This window comes from Falco rusticolus, chromosome 20 (genome assembly GCF_015220075.1).
Source record: "Falco rusticolus isolate bFalRus1 chromosome 20, bFalRus1.pri, whole genome shotgun sequence".
NCBI lineage: Eukaryota > Metazoa > Chordata > Aves > Falconiformes > Falconidae > Falco > Falco rusticolus.
In genome coordinates, this window is record NC_051206.1 from 429,675 (window position 1) to 451,555 (window position 21,881).

General features: G+C 46.7%; 1 protein-coding gene across 1 annotated transcript; it reads right to left on the reverse strand.

Moving 5' to 3' along the window:
• Positions 1-756: 756 nt before the first annotated feature.
• GMCL1 (germ cell-less 1, spermatogenesis associated) lies at positions 757-21,414 on the reverse strand. The gene is made up of 14 exons (XM_037371625.1): positions 21,128-21,414; positions 20,182-20,305; positions 17,254-17,350; positions 16,370-16,467; positions 15,756-15,868; positions 14,999-15,064; positions 14,725-14,809; positions 14,175-14,265; positions 13,520-13,660; positions 9,430-9,499; positions 4,544-4,619; positions 3,519-3,664; positions 3,250-3,337; positions 757-2,141 (listed from the first exon to the last, which is right to left on the reverse strand). The coding sequence occupies exons 1-14, from the start codon at positions 21,295-21,297 to the stop codon at positions 2,013-2,015; spliced, it is 1,494 nt and encodes a 497-aa protein (XP_037227522.1). The 5' UTR covers positions 21,298-21,414; the 3' UTR covers positions 757-2,012.
• Between the last annotated feature and the right edge of the window lie 467 nt (positions 21,415-21,881).

Consider the following 21,881-nt stretch of genomic DNA (forward strand, 5'->3'; position numbering starts at 1 on the left):
GAGCCAGCCCTTAGCAATCCCATGGGAAGGGCACCCGCACCACTGTCCCATCCCAAATTCCCGATCCCGTCTACTGGGAAGAAGGATGGACTGGGAGGGGATTTGTTTCTTGGCACTGACAGTCCCTCCGCAACCGGGGGTGGGTGGGGGAGGGCAGGGGTAGGACCGGGCCCCCCCCGGACCCTGGGGAAGACGGCTGAGGGCTGGAAGCACATCCCGAGATGAGTTTCATGTCAGCGCTGGCTCCGTCCCACTGCGGGGTGGCGGTACCCCAGCAGCAAGGGCAGGGGTGCACGGGCCAGCGCTGCATGTGCCCTGGGCAATGGCTTGCCCACAGCAAGCTGGGGCAGCGGGTGGCCCTGGGAGCCAGTGGGGTACGAGGGCAGAGCAGAAAGCAGTTGCCCTCTGGCAGTTCAACCCACCACCAAAGCTTAGATTTCAACCCTGGCATTACATAAAATTAAAAATAAATCTACTTTTATGTACCCATCCCCTCCTGCTGTTAACCAGCCCCTACTGCACCGAATCCATGATACTTTTTAAAACTTGGTACTTCAAGTTAAAAGAAGAAAAACTGCTTATTGCAGTATCTAATTACAAAGCTTGATGCTGTAGTAGATGAACACCTTGAAGTATTTCTGCTTTCTGCTTCCAAAGAAGTAAGGCACAAGGCAAGATTACACCGAGGTGCATCCACGGGCTGAATCCCATAGGAAAAGCTATTCACAGCAGAGAAGAATAGATGCTGGGGAGTAATCCGCTTGAGATCATTTATTGACAAGTTGCCACGTTTTTTTCCATCTTGCCCAGCACGTTATCCTTGTTATAAAGTACAAATGGTTTTATACATTTCTGACAACGTTAAAAAAATAGGCTATTAAAGAGGCAAAATTCCCATGTTGAGTCCAAAAATCCTGCTGTAAGAATTCAAAATTGCAATAGACAAACGTAAAACCCAACACATACAAAGAACGAATGCAGCGTATGTCTTACGCTCGACTCATTTGTCAACCCAACTGAAAAGGAATCCCTTGTTCCCAGCTCTTCCTCTGGATCCTGTGACCTTGCTTAACTGATGGGAAGTTTGTGTTAACACGTACAACTCAAAAGGCACTCAAAGGTCACAAGTTCCTGAGCTAAAATGGGATATATTCCCAATATAACACTTAAAACAAGTCACAAAAAAGCAATGTTTAAAACCTGGTTTTTGGTTCATGTGAGCATAGTAAGCATTCAGCAGAGTCCCGGCTGAGAGCTGCTGCTGCTGCAGACTCAGATGATGGTTAGAACATGAGAGTATTTCCAGTACGTGGAAAAAAATAAGTCACTTTTGAGCATCCTTATTAGCAAATTCACATGCTAAAACCCATACAGAGAAATATTTGCTGCAATGTTAGAAAAAGCCCCAGAACAAGAAAGAAATGGATGAGTATGAGATGTAACAAAGGCGTAAACACAAGCAGGTTTGGAAGCCTGTACAGTTAAATAAGTAACACAAGTTGATGGGTGACATTGACAGGCCGTTGTATTTGGCCTTAATGGAAAAGGACCACAAAGACAAGCAGAATATGGATCTGGTGTTTACAGATCAGTCATTAAAAAAAACAAACGCCAAAAACACATTAACAAAACCCACACATCCTGCAACGTGTGCTCTGGATCTGGCAGGTAAAGTCGTAAGATGTCACTCACGCAAATTCCCTAGTTTCAGTTTGGCTCAGTTTTTGCCCGGAAAAACAAAAACGTAACGTTTCTCAGACACAGAATGGCTACTGTCTGAAGATGTAGACCAGAAATAATAATAATAAAAAAAAAAAAGATGGGATAACTAGTTTTGGCCTGTGTAATTTCTGACCTTCTCTTCAGATATGCATAGGAGTATACTAAGGCCATGTGTACTTGCTACAGTGTAAGGCCTTTGTCGTTGCCAAAGCTCTGTGCGTCAGCAGGGCGTTGAACTTAAAAGCAGGCGCAGAGTTTGAGAAGTGCTACTGCATTCTGCCGACGAGGTGTCAGGCTTCTGAATTATCAGGCGGCGCCTCACTGTCGGCCTTCTTCTCCGGCGAGGTGTACAAGAAGTTGCAGCAGATGTAGAGCGGGAAGATGAGCAGCCTGCCGTCCAAATTCATCACCACCTGCTCCTGCAAAGCAAGCAATGCCGTTAGGGGGAACTACGCCAGAAAGCACACGGGATTGCCGCTATCAGGCATTCTAGGAATTTAAATATTATGTATGAAAAAGCAGAAGATACCCCCTGCCCCCCCAGAGTAACTCACCCTCACCTTAAGTAGATGTTTTGTAATATTAAACACTGGTAAGACATTCTCAAAAGTGCTTATAACCCTTTGACCCAGTCAAAATAAAAGATAACAGAACCATCAAAGACAACACAACCCTAAGAAAATCCTGAGCAACCTTTACTTTCCGTAAATAAAGTACTTTGGAAATAAAGGGAGACTTTTCTGCCACTATCAGTTTTGGACTGAATGAACCAGGCAATCCGTAACAGTCCACACTCTAAAGCAAATCAGTTTGTTGGCAGGACCTTCTCAGTTTTACTCCAGGGACAGGTTTTGGGGTAGCAAAGCTGAAACTATCCTACAGCAAGGATGGTGTTCACAGGGAAAAGCTTCCTACGTGCTCAACGACGACGCAGCACTGCCAATTAGCACTTAAGAAATGATGATCAAGCCTTTCCCATTCCTTACTAAATTCTGCTGTCACAGGCGGGTGGCAAAGGGCGCGCTCTCTAAAGAAAACTCTGCTCCTCTCCAAGGCTTTTCTTTATTTTTTTTAACAGAATAATAAATATCACCCTTGAACAATATGCAGACATTCTTTCAACTCTCCACCTTACAATGCCAGGGAGTCTTCAAACAAACTCCAAATTTGCCTCTAAATAAGCAGGAGTCTCAGGGACACATCGCTCAGCTGTGCAGGACGGCTGGGAAGGCATGGAGGCATCCAGCACAGCACCGCGCCAGCGCAGGCGGCTTCAGCAGCACCACAGGAACTAATTCCGCTGTTATCAACACTAATGAAATCCACGCTATCCTGCTCTAGGTAGTTACACTTTACAAATTAGCTTAAGTGTTCTTTTTTGAGGTAGTGGAAGACTGAAATTCCACATAAGCAGTGACAACAAGAAGAACAACTCCTCTTCAAAAGCACCGCCGACTTCTCAGCATTTTTTTCCATGCCTTGGACTCCACAATTCAAGTTCAACAGCTTAAGAATCCACAAACATACCTGGTCCTTCTCAAGGGTTAGGATCTGATATCCCGTCGTTCTGCTACAAATAATTTTCCCACTGCTATCAAAAGAGGCCAGACGTAACCTAGGGATAGAACAACAGCTAAATTACTCAGTCTCCCTTAACTCAGGTTTTCCAGCACAAAGTGTTTCTCCCAAGGAGACAGAACATTTGCAAACGTAACTAACTTGGTGGTAATAAAATTAATGGAAGCAGGGAGGGAAAGATTTAGTTGCGATAAGGTGCTGCATTGGGTACTGTCTACCTGAAGGCTACGTTCCTCCGAGGCTGCAGGCTGACAGATCCACTGCACGGCTGAACCAGCGTGTTCCGCTTGAAAATGATGTAACGATTTGTGTAAGTAACAAGAAGGTCAAAGCCAAAGTTGAAGCCAGTCCACCGCCAGCAGTACTGAAGAACAAAAAAACCCACAAAACACACCAAACCAAACCGTCTGAGTAATGGCTACAACACAACCGATAAGCACCACGTCTCCAACAAATCAAACTTGGGAACGGGATTCTCAGCTGCAGAGGCGTGTGGTGGATTCAAGGATCCTTGCCAACACCTGTTTGAAACAGAAGACATCTTGGCAGGCAACCACTCACTCCAGCAGCTGACCCCCGCAGACAGGTGACGAGGGACGAGCCTCGCATCAGCTGCCTGCCGAACATACAAAACTACATTTAACACAAGCGGATCTAACACAGGTCTGCATTCTGCTAACCGGTGCTGTATTTCTGAGCAGCACTTAACTACAGGTTCCATTCATGCTTACGGTGCTCCAAGGAGCACCAAATCCTTAGATTAAGTGACTTCAGTTGGAAAAAAATCACGTTTCTTGTGTTTCACACCACCTGTTACCTAAAGATGCATATACGTATGTGGTACACAGAGGGGTTGTGGCTGTGACTATTACACACTTTATCTAAAAGCTTCCTTTTCCAGTTAAAAAGACATCAGCAGCTACACCAGAGCTGTATTTTCAGTGCATGCATTTTACAAGTCTCAAACAACCAGTCGTGGCTACATTCCCCCTTTTCACACGCTAAAAATTTTTTCCAAACATGGACTTGCATGCAGGGCAGGAGCACAATTAAAAACACTAATTCCTGATTCATCGCAAAGACAGCGAGCGTTTTCATCCTTCTAGGGAGAACAAAACAATTTAACGTACCATCTCCATTACATCTTTTCGATGCAGTTTGACAATTAAGACCTACATGTTTTGCAAATACCTAACATGCCTAAGACATGTCAGCTACGCGGTTCGCCGCCTGCTGTACTTACATCACCGTCCTTTGCGAGTTTCCGACCACACCTCATGCTGCTTCCTTCAAATTCCTCTTTATTTATTTCTTGAGGCCTAAAAAAAAAAATAAAATTGCTTTTTTCCAGGACACCTGAACAGCTTTGTACGGTGCTTTAATGTGGGAAAGATGAATGGACCCGAGTAAGCTGGCCCGACCACACAACTGACCCGTCTTTGCGCAGAGGTTAGGCTAGGTGACCTCCCAGGGTCCCTTCCAACCCAAACCATCCCAACAACATCCCACTACTCCACCAAACTGCCATGTAAACCAGGTTGTGACACCTCAGTTAGGTAGGACTTCTGTAAAAGAATTTTTCCAGCTACGAAAATAACAGCTGGGGCGATTGAATGCATTCTCCAATCCTCCTAAAAAAAACCCAAGAAAGCCAAAACACAACCCAACCCACCACGTCCTTTGTCAATGCACTATATTCCAACTTAGTAGGCACAACCACGAAGGAGTGCTACTGCTAAGGACAGCAGCAGGGCTCTGCAGAGCAGGCGTGCTACGCAGAAGCGCCTGCAGAGACGCGGCAAAGGATTTCTCAAGTCGCTGGTTACACAACTTGTCTAAAAAAAAAAAAAAAGTCCACCCACAGCGATCACAAAGCACCACAAGCCTCTTGATCGTGTCACCCTATACCAACGTGAACTTGTTTCACCCAACAGTTTCCACTGGCGCTTCAACACGTAGAAAAATCTTGCGGAGCCAGCAGAAGGCAAATCAGTCCCAGTTTTCCAGAGGTAAGTTACTCACTGGGCTTTAGACACGATTACATCATTAACCAAATAAGCAACTGCTGCCAGAAAGTCTCCCAGTTCCGCTGAGGACAAACGCTCCAAGTGAGTATTACAAATCCCAGTGAATAATATAAATCCCAACCTCCACATGCAAGTTAAATTATGAGCCTGTAATATCAAACAAAGTGAATAATATAAATCCCAACCTCCACACGCAAGTTGATTTATAAACCCGCAATATCACACAGACAATATACTCCGAACCATATGAAACAGCATCTGTCCTCCTCCCACCGCACGCACACCGCCGCAACTCGCTGCTACAGCTACAGATTTTACCAACAAACTCAGCCTGTGGTCTTTTCTCCCCTGTTTCTGTAAAAAACAACCCTGGAAGATGAAGTATTTCATGCAGAAGTTAAGCAAATAAGCTAATCATGTTAACCAAATTCATCCAAGAACCTCCCCATGCGCTTTTTCCACATCTCCTAGCTGAACTGGTTATGTAGCTGACCTAAATTCAGTACTGGTGATAAAAGATTTGTTTCTGTTTCATTAGCGACAAATTTCACAAACATCAGTACATAATGTTCAGACAGACATTAGTATTCCCCCCTCCAAATTCCTCCAGCAGCCTCAGAAGATGCAAAACTCCCAGCTTTAACCACTTGCACTGCCTCCCATACGCTTAGCGAACAGTCAAGTTATTCTATTTCGCTCCTGAGCGCTGCCAAAGTGGCTAATCGAGTAGAAACAATTCCACTCATGGACTCGAAAGATCTGTCCTTGCATCTGCCACAGAACAAATGTTTAATTTAAAAAAAAAAAAAAACAACAAACCCAAGTTTTTTTTCTTCTTCAAGCTCAAGATCCACTTGAGCACGACAAGTAAACCTTGAGCAGCTACGAGTCACAAACTCCAGTATGACACTAAAAAAATCCTCAAATTCTGAAAAGTGAATAAAACGTTTGGTCCTTCTAAATGCAAATGATGAAGCAGAAGAAAAACATTTCCTCTCCCCTCTAAAGTTACCAAAAGAGCAAACCACATCACGCATTTCAAAGCAAGGTGGTTTCCATGCTGGAATTTCCATTATTTCTAGAATAAGCAGGTGCGATTACGCTGGGCACCAGGCAGGATATGAAAACAGCACCCGCCTTCAGCTCCCTGGGAGTCAGACTTCATGTTTCGCTCCACTTGAAGTTTGCATCCTTATCTCCACGGGGAAAAAAATGCCTTAAGATACCGATACAGGTGGGAAGCGCAGTAAGAGGAAGGGCAGCAGATCGGGATAAAAGAATGATCTTACAAAACTTCAGTTCTTTTCTTTCAGCTAGAGGTTGGTCAGACGCCCAAAACGTTCACTTTAATACACAGGAACAGAGTTGCACGTCTTCCCTCCTGCGACACAAGTTAGGAACCGCAGGCACCTCGCTGCAGGGTGGCACCACGGCTCGCCAGGAGGCAGAGACTTGATCTCAGGACATCAAATAGTATTTACCTTCTCAGAGGTCGCGTGCTACGGGCTAGTGACGTTACAGCTGAGCTGCACGTAACTACAGGGAAGCATCCCCCCATCTCCCCCCCCCTCCCCAATCCAGAGAACACCATGTTCAAAGCCAATTAGTCCATTATTGACTGTTAAGCAAACAGTAACCTGGATGCCACCTCGAATCATTAAGTTTGTAAACTACTACGGTCAGGAGCCAAGACGTACAGAGAGGAAACGCCGCATCTCACCCACTCGCCATTAATGTAAGCCCATGGCAATGAACGCCAGGACACGACGTGTGGGCAAACAGAAGCCTGTTGTTCAGTTAAACTTCCTCTGCCTGAGATTTTCAGTTTTAGTTGTCTTAAAAAAAAAATTCCATACTGCCAAAGAAAAAAAACTAGACAAGAAAAACACGGCAAAACACTCTGCTCATTCCAGAGTCACTGAAATCATCTTGCTGAACATGAAAGTTGCCCTTTGCAAAAGCTGGTGTGATCCCCATCACCTTCACTTCAGTTGTGTGCGGGAGCTTATTTTTTCCCAAGCACGACTGGCAATTAAAGCACTCTCACTGCATTACAGCAAGCTAACAAAAGATGTCAAAACCAGGCAAATACACCGCCTTATCTCGTGTCAGGATTCCGATGATGTGTTAATGCCCGCTTCCATATTAACTGTGGTACCCACACGCGCTAGAAAGCGGCGCGCGACGTACGATGCTCTACTGCGAGACACATTACCAGCGGCAGCATTACCAAGAAGAGTCTTCCCAAGAAAACAACAATATCAGAAACAAGCCATGACCACACCACGGTAATTTTAGGAGCTGAAACGATGAGCTTCACCATGACGTACTTCACCGCTGCCATTTTCTAAAGCACTGCTACCAACAAAGAGAACCACTTGTTAAAGGTCTTGACTATTCTTAAAGGAAAAGTTGGGAGTTTTGGGGATTTTTTTCCCCCCGCCCCCCACCATTACACGATCACATCAAAAGGAAGTCATTAGGGAAATATCCCCTATATAATCTGCAATTAAGCCACGGAAGCCACTGCCAGAGGGCTGGGGCTGAAGCATAAGCTGTTTCAAGACAGAACTTTATGTATGTAAGAACAGGTCCACTGGTGGCTGGTCGTTCAGCAACGATCCAGCCAAAACCTCCACCTGGAAAATCCTTAACTACTCACTGCCAGAGGAGCACATCGAGACAAGACTGGCACTTCACTTTAAAGGAAGGTGGGAGATTTGTAGCTTTGCCGCTGAACGCTGCCACGGACTGCATGGCCTTTAGTGCAAGTCAGGACAGTGGTTCTTACACTTTTCGGATTGCAATTAATGAGCGAAGCCTACCATTGCAACTGAACATGCTCGTCTTCAGAACAGGCAAATTGCTGGGCTAACAGAACTGATGGAAGAAAATAAAGAAATTGGTTTATTGGTTTTTTGAAAGGTAACAAACATTTTGCAGCTTCCTGACCTGACATTCATTCTCCACACAGCACACTAAGGAACTAGGAGAGAAGAAAACGGCAGGAACAACTCCCCCAGCTGCATTTTGCCATAGTTTTGGTATTTTGAAAAGAGATCACGGGATCTGGCTCAATGCAAGGTGGCAACAAGCAGCAGAAAGGAGGGAACCAGCTTGTGATCACATGCATCCACGTTAACATACGTTAAATCAACATGCCTTGCTGGGCCAGCCACCACCAATGCCAGCCCCTGTTAGGCACAGGTTCAAGAAATGTCACACGCAGACACCAGTCAGGGCGTAGCACGAAGCACAGCCACATGCAAATCTTTGGAAGGTCACAGGAACAACACATGAATGCTGGTAGCTGCCACGGAATTTCCTCGCCAGCAATGCCAACACAGCGCAGCGGGCAGTCTAGGAAGGAGAAAAGTTAGGATATAAACCAGGGGGGTTATGGAAAGGACAGGGTCTTGGTGGAGAAGGATGCACTGCCTGGGAAAAGCCGGAGGTGCTGGCGGTGGAGAGTGCTAGCAAACATGGACACGGGGTGGGGGAAAGCGAAGTGAGAAGGGAACGAGGCAAACGGGTCACGGGATGCCAAGCCCTGCCGGGCGCGGGCCCTCGCTCGGTGCCTGGGAGAGGCAGGAACAAAGGTTAGCACGGAGTTATCCCTGCATAAACAAGAAAACAACAGATTGCCTCCTACACCACCCCAGCGGCATGGCAGGACAGCCTCCTGCCCACCCAGCGCGGGGCGGCAGCGCGACAGCACGGGTTCCCGTCTGCAGCGCTCTTCCAAACGCCATCCCTACACGGAAGGCTAGTCGTTACTTTCACAGCCTCAACACGTATTTCAAGGCCAAGTACCAGTGAGGAGCATTAACCGACATAAAAGACAGAATGATCCCCCCCCAGCATTTACCTCTGGTCACACCGTACATTAGTTCTGGAGTTCTGCTGTTCAAAGGACAGACCAGCCCACCCAGGGGGACACTGCTCCACCGGCAACAACAGGGTGTAAAACCACTGAGGAACGCTCCCCCCCCCGCCCCCGCTGCTCGTAACGTACACTCCAACAGTTAAATCAGGTCAGAATTTATAGGAGAGGAAGGGTTCTAATGTAACAAAGAAAAAGGAAAGCCTGTAATATACCTACCCAATATCATTGTCTTGTTCTGCTCTGAGCATGGCAAACCACTGCTGTTGGTAAACAGAGAGCAGCCATTCTACAATTAAAAAAAAACACAAAACAACAAAACAACAAACTTGATGTTGTCTTTGGAGCTGGGAAGGGGGTCGTTCATAAACATTTGAAATATCGAAATAAAATTACATCAAAATAATAAGGTTACACTTGTGAACTGGATGGCCTATGCAAACCCATCACCTGGTAACGTGCTCTTGTTACTCATCTCCAGCCCTCAAATACAGAAGTTAAAACTAAGAAGAAGTTTTAAAGATAAAAATCAACAACTAACACTCAGTAACTCAGGACTACATTCATCTTATCAAGCATTCACCATTGCCAGAAGTGATGCAACTCAACACATCTTCTCATTGTGCAAAGCTCTGGTAAGCAGAGGGGCTTGTTAACAAGCTCTTGGGAGAAGATGCCGTTTCCTGAATCCCCAACAGAATTCCACACGAGTTAAACAAGAAGAAAACACAAAGGATAAAGGAAACAGTGACTGAACACGGATATGGTAAAAACAAACAGAAATTGTCCCCCGCTAGGAATAAACATCAATCATGCCTTCCTCCAAGGATGCCATAAAGATGTTATCGGCTGTATTAAATTAACAGGTGTAACGAAGAGAGAAAGCAGGGCAAAACCTCCTGGCTTCTGCTGCACAGGAGGGATCACAGGCACCCGAAAGCACAGTATGTAAGTTCTTCCTTGGCAAGATAACAAACAGGGGCAAGAATGCAAGGTCACTTGTGAGAGCAAACTCCGTGGAGGAATGGGCTGGGACGGTAAGAGCAGTGAGCACCACTGTCACCACGCAAACCAACCAGGCAGGTAACGAACTCGACAGAAAGGGAGTAGCAGTGAAGTCATGCAGCTGAGTTCTCCTTAGGATCCCAGACACAAAAATTAAAACCATCCCTTGCTCTACTAACTCCAGAGTTAAGACTCAGGCTGTGATAGGACTAAACTGGGAATTAACTGAAGTACAACAGAAAGTATAAAAATGAATCAAGGAAAATTGCACAGTAAGGAACAGGGAACGGATGTGCTAGATGGGAGGTAAAAAAAAAAAAATAAATCAAGACACAGAGCATCTTCTCTGGTTTTGTACATGTATGTACCCATTTCATAAGTCCTATTTCACCCATAGCTCTTCTGTTAATTGGTAAACATTAAGAGGGAAAAATACTGCTTAGGAAATGTTCAGAAGTTACCGAGTAAAACAGAATAATGAACACTTTGCTTAAGTCTTTTCTAGGCAAACAAGAACAGATGCCCTGCTGTGAGCTCCTAACACAGTATTTCAGTTTTCTCCTGTAGGTCCTATGCACATACAGGGTATTAAAAAAAATAAATTACACCATTTCTTTCAACTATTCACCTTTACTTCCTTCTCTTCCTCGTTGAAATCCATTTCATCTAGCATAATCTAAAGGGCTCACACAATAATACAAACTACCAGCCATTTCCACCTCTGTTGATTCTCTCAGGCACGATGCAATCACCTCAAACATTGACCGCTGACAGCCCACGACCCACGACCCGTTCGCAAGTGCCAACACCAATATTTACCTAAGCCTCCTTTTAAATAACGAGCAAAAGTTCCTGATCTTAAGGCAGCTTTTGGCTACAAACTGGTACCCGCAGGCTGCAAGGGCCACCCACCATTAAACTAACAGCACTTCATTCCACACAGAGGTCTCCACAACATGCTCCTCTCTCCCCACTTTCCTACTTCTCTTGGAATTCAAGGGTGTTTTTTGCATTTTTAAAATTAATAACCAGTGGTAGAGCGTAAACATCAGAGTCTCCCTGCACTAACCCCATGCCCTTTTCCCCTGCGTGACTACAAAGCGACCAAGCCTATTTCAGCATTTATCACAGCCCATGTACGCACTGTTCAGCTACAAAAGAGTCAACATTTTGCTAATACCTTGTGAGCAGTGTGAAAATTACACATTCTTTGTCAACAAGCACAAGCAAAGCAGCCTCAGAGTTGCAAATGATGTTGTAACAACTTAAGAAATACTCTTCCTCTGACGCACACAGATAGGAGGCTTCTGGGTTTGAGCAGAGACACGGAATTTATCCACTGAAGAACACGAAGACAAAGCTGCCCATTGCAACGCTGGCACGTGGTAACAGCAGCAACGTTAACAGAAGGGAATCGAGTGTAGTACTGGAGGAGTTCTGGTTTGCAACGTCTTATTCACACGCTGACAAAAGGCACCTCACAAGGAAATAACCCATAGTTCTCCCATATCACTTTAATGACCTAAGAGGTCACTCACCCAAAGTTATTTTTTATTACAGAATGAAAATACCTTTGCACTTTGAATGTAACCTGTACCAGTACTGATCTGTAGAAAGATGGATTATATTTACTTTACATATCACTTAAGCATGTAAAATACCACGTATCAAAGATCAGTTCTGTTCTTCCGGGATTTTTATGCTTAATATAAAATGTTTTCACTTGCTTGATGTCAAAAACTGCCCCATCTGCTGGACATGACAGCCCAGACGGCCTGCAGGGCACTGTCTCCACCTGCTGTTCCAAGAACACCCGTAAATTAGACACTCTGAGTCTCTTCTCCATCTATTAAGGTGTTCGTTTAAAGCAGAACTGGGAGCAGGCAAAGCCAGCACATTCAGGCAGCAGCAACCGTTCACTTCCACTCAACTGACAAATTTCCAGGGAGGAAAGGACCCTACCCCTTCCCCACAGCACCCTCCACCACAGGCAGGCGTGATCCCGCTGCCGAGAGCCGCCTCCTTCAAACACATCGAAGCGTGAGGAGCAGGGGCTCAGGGTTATCCAGGTACTCAGCTACGAAGAGCAACTAAACCATTCTTGCTGGCAGAGACAGGACACGGCAGCACAAGAAAGGCAAACCGAAGCGATGCTCGCGACAGCACCTCAACGGCAAGGGAAGTGTTTTAAGAGCATCTAGTAATTTGACCAAGCTAGTAAACGTCAAAGGAAATATCCCACTGAGTCTGTCGTGGCATTATATCATCGCGCTGACATCTATGGCAGCATGAAGGGAAAAGCCAGTGAGATGAAATAAGTAATTTTACAGGAAGACAACAGCATCACTCAAAAACGGGTTAAACACGGCAAGAGTCCAAAGCGACCCCCAAGGCTACAAGTATGGAGAGATGACAAAGAACACAGATTTCAAGAAGTTACAAATAAAGGTGATAAATAGCTCAATAAAAGCCATCTTAATTGACGTTTGGCAATCACACCTATAAATGGACATCAAAGAGGCACTGATGAATGGATAGTTACAGTGCAGACAGATGTAAAAAAAAAATACCAAAGCAGCGTACATGAGAGCTAGGAAAAAAAACCCCAAACCTGTCAAGAGAGTTAAGATGCAAAACTCAGTGCTAAGATTTAACTCTGGTAAGGGAACATCAAACAGAGTGGAATATGGAGCAAAGACACCAGGAGCCAAACTCAAAGGCAGAGCATGAGAAGCCCAAGCAGTGTTATGAGGAGCACAACTTGCAAATAAAAGGACAAGAGCAGAATATTGAAATATGGGATCTCCTCCAAATTATCCTAAGTATCTGTTAGTAAAAAACACTTCAGAGATGGGAGAAGAGTTCACAGCATCTTGTGCTTTTGGTTTTCATGTTCAGGTATTGTTCCACATCCTATCACAACCTACCAGCTCTTTTTAGAAAGATAACGGCTAAAAGAGGGTTCAGTCCCAGCAAGTTTTGTGCTTTCAAAAAGGCAAAGGTTTTTTTACATGTCTGTGGCTCGGGGGTCACTTAAACACCACTAATGTGCCACGTATTGATTAGAGTATTTTGATAAACTGATCAACAAAATGCTTCACACACCTACGTGTGTGCCTCCTGAGACTTGTACGCATGTACATTTAATACTCAACTTCTGCTAAATCGTCAGCCACAGTTCAGATGCTAGAGATAAACGCGTGAGCGTTAAGACCAATAAACACACTTAGACCTTCCCAATTTCTCTAGGGTAGGACAGGCTGGGAAAGGCACACGGAACTCCATCAGCCAAGCACTCACTCACCTGGGGGTATTAGGGAATCCTTCTCAACAATTCTGGCTGATGCCAGGTCACTGATGATATACTGTAATCTCAAGTGCGAGAAGACCGGCAGGAACGCATTCCCCTGTTCTGACTCCAGGAACGCGATGCCATCACCAAAATCTGCAAGATGGAGCACTGTCTTATAATCTGTTTTTCTAAACATTTTCCAGACCCTATTTGAGGCTGAATTCTAATTATTCATCAGAGAAAAGTTATTCTGGACAGGCAAATCACCTTCTGCCGCTACAGTTAAGCACTTACATTCAAATCCTTTCAGCAGAACTGTCAGAACAAACTTCTCCCCTTTTGAATCACACTAGTGCCTTCTAGTGAGGAGGCAACAAAAGCTCACCCTGACAGAACAATAGCAAAAGCAACAAAGCAAAACCAGCGACCACATCTGCTCACTTGAAAACACGCGGACAAAGCAGTGAAAGAGCTATGAGCTCACTTGAAAATACGTGGACAAAACAGTGAGACAGCGATCACTCGTGAGAATCCGATGCCAGGGACCACTGGCAGAGGCAAACCTTCCCAGAGGAGATGGGAGAAAGTTTGGAAGTAGAGGGAGACCGTCCTGTTTGACCCCGAACCCGCACGTTCCCCAATCCCAGGCCGTGCCGATTAATCCTACCTTTCCTACGCCTGGCAAACCAGGCATCAGCTTCGGTTAAGAGCTGTTTCAAAGACCCATTCCAAGAAGGCACTAGCTGAAGGAACATCCACTAGGTAAAATAAACAAACTCTAATGAGTCAATTGAAGACGTTTTCAAGTAATACATGGATTATTAAAGGGACATTCTCATAGGGCATTAATTCCTACAAAGGCTCTGATACTCTGTTACTTCCAGTAAATACCAAAAAGGCTGAAATTCTCATTGTGCTACTCACAATGTGCTACACTGTGCTAATATACTTTAGTAATTAATTCATTCACAGCACCAGCCAATCAATCCACCATAATCTACACCAATTTTAAGGTAATTGATCATAGCAGAAACTTGAAAACTAAATAGGACAAGCAGAGCCCCAGTCAGATAGCTTAAAAAAAATTAAAAAATTAATTTGGGCACGTTTAATTAGCAAGGTACAAAGCAGCTTGGAGAAAATAATTCTTTTGTAGCTATAGACTACTACTCAGGAGTTCAGCTTCATCAGCCCCAGCCAGCCCCTCCGCCAAGTACCTTTTTGAGAGCAGTATACACATCCATTTCCACTTGCATTACCAGCAGGTTAGAAGAACTAATTAGCTCTTTCATGAGGTTTATGCTGGGGGAGAAAAAAAAAAAAAAAGAAAAAACCCTAATCATAAGAGATCTATGAGACAGTACAGACCAAACGAAGAAAGCAAGCTAGGTAACAAGCAACCACCCACAGCCCAGAAAATTACTTGTAGTGGGCTCTCTACTTCGGAAGAAACTGTACTTTGTCAATGGAAGTCAGCTGAAGCCAGAATACCTGAGTTCTTTGAAGAGTTCGACGCTCTGGTGAGTCATCAGGTTATTCAAGAGCCATTCAAGGCACCTAGATTAAAAGCAAGGAATTAGTACCTTAATTTTTTTCTTAAATCTGTCAATGTCCCTGCAACAGTTGCTCAGGCTCACAAAGCCTGATTATGAACCACGCGATTTTAAAATATTGCTTTAACCCAAGACATGAACACGTAAAAATAGGAGAAAGTTATTTCAAAATCATGAAGCTTACCATGAGATCTTCCGAAGTTTTATGAAACTCTCAAATTTGCATTTAGCTTCTCTCGGGGTACAGTGAAAGCTAAACTCTAAGTACTACTAATGCCACAAAAAGCCCTGAGAACACACTAATTCACAGCAGAAGGAAGCAGTCAGCATTAACCTCAGCATTCTGCTCCGAAACGCGTAATTATCCCTCCTAATTAAGATAATGTTAAGCTTACGTTCTGAATATTAAAGCAGCTTTGCAATAAACCAGTCAATGATCACAAGTATTATTTCACTGTCACACTGAAGAATGTAATTACTAAAGTATATTAGCAAAGACAGTAATTCATCACAGCACCAGCCAATCAATCTACCCTAATCTACACCAATTTTAAGGTAATTGATCATAGTAGAAACTTGAAAACTAAACAGGACAAGCAGAGCCCCGGTTAGATAGCTTTTTAAAAAAATAAATAATTAATTTGGGCACTTTTAATTAGCAATGTACAAAGCAGCTTGGAGAAGATAATTCTTACTTTTTCTTCACAGAGTCTAACCCGTATGTCCCCGCCGAATTATAGTAACTACACACAGTTTTTGCATTAATGGTTTCCTTCATTGTTTCACCACACTGCTGGATTAAACCATCCTACGGGGAGGAAAAAAAACAAACTCATAAATATCCCAACTTTTAATTTTCCAACAGAAGTATCAAATACAAAAATCATACCAATTTTCACGCCTGAACAATTAAGAGTCACACATGCTCCAGTGACCTATGCTAAATGATATATATAAAAAAAAAAAAATCAAACCCAACATTCCTCACAAAAATAGGTTTTCCCTAAGAATACACCGTGTGAAAGAAAAGCTTAATGAATACCTTCAGGGTAGAACAAATGAGCTGTTAAAACATATTTTAATTTGCTGCTGGATACGATTCTCAAAGTGGCACTTCATATTATAACAATCTTAGTCATACTATTTTTAAATAAAACCGCTGCATTATGTTTGGGCTTTTTCCTCCCCCACTTAGTTTGAAAAGATGTTTCATTTCCCTGGGTGAAACAACACACGTGTGCAACAGTCTTATGAACTGTTATCTTTATCTGAAAAGAAAGCACAAAACCACTGCATATTTAGTACTTACAAGCTGCAGCATGCAGGCTGCTGCTAAAAGTGCAACTACTCGCCCGGGTTTTATCAAGACGTCGTCCCTATAGAGTGAGCCAAAAGCCACCTGTAGAGCTGAAAAGAGTCCAAGTGTCAAAGATGGGACACGGATAGATAAGAAGCCTGAAATATAACCAAGTCACGTCAGCGCACGCATTCTCCACAATCTTATTTGCCCTGGGTAAAAAGCTGGGATTTACGAGCCCAAGCACAGGCATGAACAGAAGAGACAAAACACGGCGTTACCCAATAAAATAGAGCCCTGTGCATCATTTAAACAAAATATTTGTCTTAAACCAGCCACTGAATCACGCCGTGGAGCAAGGCAGAGAGCAGTAAAACTAGGTAAAAAAGTGCCACAAGCCGCCTCTGCAATCAACCACTAGTGTAACGTTGAGCTGTTACTACGGCTTTACAAGCTCCTCTGCAATTCTTCTGAAGAACACCGCTCCCTTGCGCTGCACTGCCTGGAGTGGCAGCAAATGCTCCGCCGGAGCCCTGTGCACGCTCTACTGGTTGCACCTCAAGCCCAGAGAAAGGAGGATGAGATTCCCACCAACACCCGGGTCTCCACAGGAGTTGTGCACCCCGAGCTCAAGAGCCCCGATGCCGAAACAACAGGGACACGCGGCTGCATTCCAGCTGCGCTTCCCAGCCCAGGCGTGGAAAAATGGATGCGGCTCCACTGGTGACCCCAGTTAAGCTCGGAACTGAACGAGCACAGAACTCATTCTCTCAAGTGTCTTATAGACCAGTTTCAAAATTATTCTTAAATTAAAAAAAATTTAAAATTTCAGTTATTTTTTGTCAGGTTCAACTTAACCCCTACCTTCAGAGTTTTGTTAAAAGGCTCCCACTTACCTTCCACATCAATATTTTGGTCAGGAATCTCCAACTCTATGATGTTCATGCTAGATTCTTTCCAAGATCCGCTGAACATACTGGAAAAGTAGCCTGACTATATGAGGGAAGAGGAGAGAAAAAGGACTCGAGTAAGAGATTTCATCCACATTGAAACTGGCAAAAGCAGTACATGGCACAAAAAATCGTTAATATTTACCTTTATGCAGAACAAAATGTATTAAGGGAACTTTTCACAAGCTAAAACATTCTGACACACTTGCAAAAGGGCTAATTGTATTTGTTCTATCTCTGGAAGTGAAAACGCACACAGAAAATTTGGACTACACGCCTGTAATCAGAGTAAGTAAAGAGCTTTAAAAGGCCAGAAAAGCCATATAAGCTCTTTTCCTACAAACCACACCACCAATGGGGATATAATTAGTCCAAGAACTAAGTCCTTAATGTTACCAGCAGACAACAAATCCTGCAGGCATTAGGGAACGCCAGTTTGGGTATTGGGGGAAGGAGGGAGGTGGAAAGAAAAAAAAAAAAAGGCAAAGAAAGAAGCATGCAAGACATACAAATTAATGTACAAGGTTGTAGTCTCATACCAAGGACACATACACATACACCATTTACGTAAATATACCTTTTATAATAAAGTGTAAGGCATATAAAACTAGAATTTGATAGGTTTCCATCCAAATGGAGTGAAATACACTGCTCTACTAGGATTCATGATTTTCCTTCTCAGCAGCAGATGTGCCCATTATGAGATGCTATCACCCACTGAAGTTTACCTGAGAGATCAAAAAAAATAAATTCTATTTGTACAGCACCACATCCCCTGACCTCTTAACTCAGCATTTCAACTCAGGGCAGCAAATAACATAAAATCCAGTTTTGGTTTGATGTGATTACAGAAGTATTTCTATACCTTATTTCTATCCCTTAACCACGATGGCATACAACGCACTGTGCTCTCAAAACCTGGACCTCATCCATCTTACCAGTCCTCACCAGGCTACCTAAGCTTTGCCATGTCGAGCAACTCCTCCTTTTCACGAGAGCTTATTTTAGTCAACAGCATCAGGAAAAGGAAATCCTCTGCTCCTCCGACCTGCCTTAGCAGCACCTCGCCATCATTTATCCAACTAAATGCAGGAACTGGAGAGACTCGGGGAACGGGAACATCCAGACTGAGATGGTCCACTCAACAAGGCAGAGGAGGAGTCGTAATTTCATTAAGAGTAATCTACAGGGAGAGTTATTTTTAACCTCCAAGAAACATTTTACCTATAGTAACATAACTCCAGCGACAGAGCACGAACTGAAACAGAAACCTGACTGAGGAGAACGGTTAATATAACCGCACCGCTCCACCTCACAAGAGCATCACTTGTGTAAAAAAGCCTCCACTGATCAAAAGCACGATGTTCAAAGCCTGTTAAGAAGCATCCACAGAAGCGATTTAATATTCCGGGTTTTTTTACATATATATATATATAAAAATAAAAGTTTTAAGGAGTAGCTTCACAATCTTGAGACGTAGCAACAACAGAATCACAAGGATGACTAAAAACACCATCGCCAACCACAGCCGAAGGCGAACCGGCAGCACGCCCACCCTGCTTATGCTGCTCAAGGTAACTTTGACTGTCGTTGGTATATAGGGTCAAAAAAAGCCAGCAGACCATTAAAGCTGTGCCCACCAGCTGTCCTCCCCGGTCAAACGCACCCGCTGTGCCACCCAGAGGTGGCTGCCACTGGTCAGAAGTCTTCCCTATACACAAATTACTTCCCTGCCCTCATTTTATGCTCTTTAAAAAGGTCTAATGCACGTAAAATAAAAGGCTTTTTCCTACAAGCAACAAATTTCCCTCGCTGCGGCCAACAGTCACCGTACCACCACTGCCCTCACGGCGTCAACATGATGGCGACAACGAAGCACCTCTTAGAATTCATTTTTGCCATCGTTTGTTACACCTGAGCAGCTGCGTTGCGCCTGCTGAGCACCTCCCAGCACCACCTTCCCCTCCTAACAGTAACGCTGCTCTGCGGGACCACAGCTAACGAAGGGGACATTCCTTTTCATTCCACAGCCTTTTCGGGGACGGCACCTGGCATTACTTTCTCTGCTCGCTTCAAAGAAACCACTTCCAAGCAATTCCAGACCCCCCCCCCCCCCTTTTTTTTGTTGTTAACATTTTAAAGTTAACAGCACAACTGAATTAGACACTCCAAGAGAAAGGTGCAGCTTCTCCCCAGGCCAGGTGGGGTAGACAGCAGCACCTCTCCAGCCCGGGGACACAAGCAGTACCACACAGAACTTCACCTGGACGTGAGCCCAAAACAAAATCCTTGCAGGAAAAGCATCTTTCCTGCAGGCATACTCTGTGATTTATTCCTTTTCAGTTCCCGAGCACACCCTCCTCACCCAGCAGCAAGAACGTGGTGTAACAAGCATGTGACCCAGCTCTGGCAACTTCCCTCCAGCATCCCAAAGGAGGGTGAAATGGCTCCAGGCTGGTGGGTGCCGCATGGACCCGCTCTGAGGCCCTTGCTTTGCTCCGCGACAATGCTAACATGTCAGGGGGCCCTCGGGTGGTCGTTTAGCCAACGAGGTGGTGTTCTCAGGACATCAAAAAGACAATTTCCAGGACTGTTTTCACAAAGGATGTGCCAAAGTTAAAGACAGGGAGATTAAAAAGAAATTAAATAGCAAGAGACAGAAGTGAAGGAACTTCCCGCACATGAAGCTATGCTTCCTAGCAACTAGCGAAAGCGTAACAGAAGCTGTTTGTCTGCCTCCACAGGAGGAGGGAGAAGTCTAAAACGTAAGGAGGAAAAAATAAAAAATAAAATAAAAAAAAACTTAAGTCACATGTAACATTTACTGGGTATTTTTACATTTAAAAATAGGCAGGGCAGGAAGGAGGCGCTGACCTGACACAGATAGACCTTGTGCAGGTTCCACTCCTCGCCCAGGGCGCAGATTTTGATGTCGCTGTTCTCCCCGTTCAGGAACAGGGTCTGGTAGATGTACTTGGAAGTGCTTTTCAGCTTCTTCCTGGAGCAAAAGGCAAGCGGAGACGCGGCCCTTCAGGCTGCGGGGTGCACGGTACCCGGCGGAGGGTGCTCTGCCCGTCAGGGGGGGCTGCCCCCATGGCCCCCTCCCCCCGTTGCCACCCCCCACTGCCACCATGGCCCTTTCCCAAATGCCGCCCCCCGCTGCCCCCCTTGCCCACCCCCCACTGCACCACTGGCCCCCTCCCCGCTGCCCCCCTCCCGATGGCTCCACGGTCCCCCCCCGCCACCCCCATGCCAGCCCCCCCTGCTACCCCCATGCCGGTCCCCCCCCCGCTCCCATGTCATTCCCCCCCCGCTGCCAGCCCCTCTCCCCCCCCGGGCCCCCACGAACCGGCCACCCCCGCCACCCCCCGCCTCCCCCCTGCACCACCAGCGCCCGAAGGCCGCGCTTGGCCACTCCAGCCCAGGCCCGGTCCTGCCGGCCCTCCCCCGGCCCCTTCCCACCCCCGCAGCCAGGCCCCGCCGGCCCCCCCCAGGCCCCGGCCCGGCCCCGCCGGCACCCCCCGCCGACCCCCCAGGCCAGGCCCGGCTCTGCCGGCCCCCTCAGCCCCTTCCCGCCCCCCCAGGCCAGGCCCGGCTCTGCCGGCCCCCTCAGCCCCTTCCCGCCCCCCCCACAGCCCGGCCCTGCCGGCTCGCCCAGCCCCTTCCCGCCCCCCCCAGGCCAGGCCCGGCTCTGCCGGCCCCCCCCAGCCCCTTCCCGCCCCCCCCAGGCCAGGCCCGGCTCTGCCGGCCCCCTCAGCCCCTTCCAGCCCCCCCCCCCAGCCCGGCCCTGCCGGCCCCCCCAGCCCCTCGCCCCCCCCACCTGCAGGGGGTGTCGAGCAGCCGCTCCTCCCGCTCGCTGTCGCTGTCACCGTCGCCCTCGGCCCCGCCGCGCCTCCGCTTGCCTCCCCGGTCGCCGCCGTCCCCGGCCGCCCCCTCGCCGCGCGGGAGGCCCGGCCGCCGCCTCAGCATCCGGCTGCTCAGCGAGCCCATCGCCGCTCCGCCGCCGCCGCCGCCTCCTCATGAGGCCACCCAGAGCGCAGCGGGGCCGCAGCGGGGCCGACGGCGCCTCAGCGAGGGGCAACGGCCGCCATGGGCCCCGCGCCTCTGCGCCTGCGCGGCCTCCCCGGCCCCGCCCGCCCGTCCGCCCCGGCCCCGCCCGCCGGTCCGCCCTGGCCCCGCCCCCCCGCCCGCCCCGGCCCCGCCCCCCCGCCCGCCCCCGTCCCGCCCTCGGCCCCGCCCTCAGCAGCTGGGCGGAGCGCGACGTGCTGCGGGGGAGCCGGTGCGGGGATGCGCCGCCGTATAGAGCCTGCTGTATAGATCCCACTGCATAGATCCCGCTGTATGGATACTGCTGCATAGATGCCTCTGCACAGATCCTGCTGTATAGATACGGGCTGTGCCACTGTATAGATACCCCCGCATAGATCCCACCGTATAGATGCCACTGCATAAATACCACTGTATAGATGCCCCTGTATAGATCCCACTGTATAGATCCCCCCTATAGATCCCGCTGTATAGATCCCCCTCTATAGATGTCACTGCATAAATCCCGCTGTATAGATCCCCCCCTA